We start from the raw sequence: 3186 nt of genomic DNA on the forward strand, positions 1-3186 counted from the left end.
TAATTGTCCCCACTGCTTTCAGCCTGAGAACCATTTGCTTTACCTTTTCATCTGTGCATATCCCATCAGCATTTATCATTCTGCTTTTGCTAGATCGCATCAAGTTTCTAAAGAATAATCGGGAAATGCTTCTTACAGATCTATTCTATAAATTGTGTCACATTCAACTCCAAGTTCGTTAACTTTGACTTTTTCAGGAGATTTCAACACAGAGCCTGTCAGGGCAGGGTTCTGGGGAAAGTTTCATTTCTGAAGCAAGATTCACCTCTAAGGCATCAGATTCTGTGCCACATCGGAACTTGGGACTCATGTAGATGTGATATCTGGAGACTCAGAACACATCCAAATTAGTATGTAAACAAATTATGTAACTGGAAATTTGAATGATCTCAACTATGCCATGGATGACAGTGCCCATAGCAGAGTAACAGGCAGGACCCACATGCCCGAGCCTCTTTGATGGGGAAATTCTGCTTCTACTCCATTAGATAGAACCCAGAAACCCAGATTTAATTGCTTAGGGGTTGGCTTTGAGCTGTTGCACATTCTAACAAATGTTAAAGCCTCATTTTCTTTGTAGGCACTTTATAGATTTATTACAAATGGCACATTCCAAATACCATCTTGTGATTTAAATTTTTGCTTTCTGTTTTTCTGATAAAAAAAATAACTTGTGTCCCCAACTTAGACCATTGTATTTGCTATGTTACCTTCAAACTCTAAAGGTTTTCTTCCTCTGGAGAATTGTTTTTTAATTTCATCTCCAAGACCCAATTATCCTGAGCTCCTTTCAAGTAGGCCTATAACAACCTACGGATTATTTGGGAAGTGAAATTCTGAAATAATCCCTGGGTTTATTTCAGAAGTGAAGCAGCACCCTGTCTTCTGAAGTGGCCACATATTGAGGAATGATCAGAACACAGAGAATCCACATGGCTGTGTGGTCTACATTATGGTCCCTTCCATAAACAACATAGATTTTTTTTTTTTAAATGCCATTGTAAAAGCTTCTAGGTCATAATTTCTTCAAAGTCAGACAGCTGCTTCATCTGTTCAACTTGCATAGAATGCCTTCTGAGGAGCTTCTTTTTACTTCTCAAGTCAACTCTCTTTGGTGAACTTGGAGCAACAGGAACCATAGATTTTAAGCCACTAGCAAGTGGGGAAGAAGGTTTGCTGCTAGATCTAATATCTGGAATAGGTGGGTTCAAATTCACGTTTAAAGGTGGAAGGAAGCCAGGCCTAGTGTGAGAAATGCGGTCTAGCAGCAATGTTCCAGAACCCCGTCTTTCTAGAAGATGTGGTGGCCTACGGCGTGCTGAGCTGGGGGATGTGCTGGGCACAGCATCCAGGGACTCCCGAGAGCCATGGGAAAGAGATAAGTGGGAGCTATTGAGCTTCTTTCTATCTAGGGGTCCTTTGCCTGATTCAAGGGACATGGAGTTGGGCGGGTCAGCCCCTGTCTGCAAATCTAAATCATAGAGGTCATTTTCCAGCCATTTGAGGGACGCTAGCTCCTTGAGAGCAGAGGGTCCTGATGGACCCATGCCACCCTTCTCTTGGTCAACAGGGAGCGTTCCTCTTCTGGCCAGACGCGGGTGGGAAGCCTGACCTTTCTCATAGGCTGCTTTCCAGGATGCCGGTGCCGAAGAGGCTGAAATCTTCAGAACCTGCTCCGTGACTGTGGGCAAGAGGGTAGGGTCTTTGCCATCGATACTGTTGGTTCTGGAGAGGGGCCCCCTTTTAGGAAAGGACACATCACTGATGCTCTTGATGACCTCGTTGTCTGTGCTGGTGCCAGGGGTCTCCTCCTGGCGCATTGAGGCTGCCAGCACAGAGGGTGCGATCAGGCCCCAGGGTTCAGACTGGAGCCTCTTCAGTTGGGGCAAACGAGCCCTTTTGAGGTTACCAACTTTCCTGGTGGGTGACCCGGGCTCATTAAGGGTCTTGGACGCATTGCAACCACTTGAATGCCCTGTCTGCAGGCTGAAGAAGTCATCTTCCTTCTCACTGAGTGGAGAGCCCAGGCCTGGTGCCTTCAGTTCGATGTCAGAGGGAGATGCACACAGTGGAGGCGACTGTCTGTCTTCCACTTTGGGTGAAGGAGGGACGTTAAGATACTGTTTGGTAGTCTTGGTTCCTGAAGATGATTTATCCGTTGTTATGATTATCACCTCCTTCCCTTTGGCTTTGCAGGCATCGAGGAGATGTTTCAATGCGTCCTTATCATCTGCATTTATTGCATACACCAGAGCTGAAGCCCCAGTGCGATCCTCAAGGCTGGGGTCTGCTCCACTCTCCAGTAATAAGGAGACCACGTCTCCCCCAGCTCTTCTGATGCAAGCATGGATGAGAGCGGTCTTGCCAGACTTATCCTGGATATTGGGGTCTGCCCTGTTGTCCAGCAGGTACTTGACCATCTTGGACTTGCTGATGCTCTGCTGGTCTACATGTTTAGTGATGCACGCCACCATGAGAGCTGTCTCTCCTTTGTCGTTACTTTCATTGATATAAGCTCCCCCTTCCAGGAGCAGTCTGGTCAGCCGGAGCCTTCCCAGCCACACAGCCTTTAAAAGGGAGTTTCCATCAGTCCTCAGTTCAGTGTCATCATCCATCATGCTGGCTACAGCTTAGAGTCTCTGAGCCAAGTGGCAATCAGACCTAGCAAGGGAAGAAGAGGGGAAAATGTCATGTATTCTATAGCTGATCTGCGCAGCATGGTTGTTACAGGGTCTGAGTGCAGTCATACCCTAGCCTGATCCCAAGTTATGTCACCTTGGCCAAGTCATCTAATGTCTCTGAGTTAGTTTCTTCATCTATAATGGGGGGGGGGGGCAGGGCGGGTAGTCGTAACCTACCTCATAGAGTCATTGCGAAGGTTGCATGAGACAGTGTGTATAAAACACACAACCACATGAGAAGCAGTGAATATAATGCCTAGTACATAGTAAGTACTAAAAAATTGGAAGACATTATTGTGTTGACTACACGATACTTATCACAAATGTAGAACTCCAAGTTCCTTAAAGAATGATTTGTGTCTGTCTTGTTCACTGCTATATCCTCAGCATTTAACAGTGATCCACACGTAACGAACAGGTTACCTCATAAATAATTGTTTAATGTGTTTCTGTCATTGGTATGCATCAAAAAGAGTAGTAGGAAATACACCCAAATGCTAGTCTT

The 3186-nt window shown here is 45.7% G+C and overlaps 1 protein-coding gene across 1 annotated transcript; it reads right to left on the reverse strand.

The window, feature by feature from the left end:
• Positions 1-1010: 1010 nt before the first annotated feature.
• On the reverse strand, positions 1011-2618 carry ANKRD34C (ankyrin repeat domain 34C). The gene has a single exon (XM_063092186.1). The coding sequence runs from the start codon at positions 2616-2618 to the stop codon at positions 1011-1013; it is 1608 nt and encodes a 535-aa protein (XP_062948256.1).
• Positions 2619-3186: the final 568 nt, after the last annotated feature.

Source organism: Cynocephalus volans, chromosome 3, assembly GCF_027409185.1.
Source record: "Cynocephalus volans isolate mCynVol1 chromosome 3, mCynVol1.pri, whole genome shotgun sequence".
Classification (NCBI taxonomy): Eukaryota; Metazoa; Chordata; class Mammalia; order Dermoptera; family Cynocephalidae; genus Cynocephalus; species Cynocephalus volans.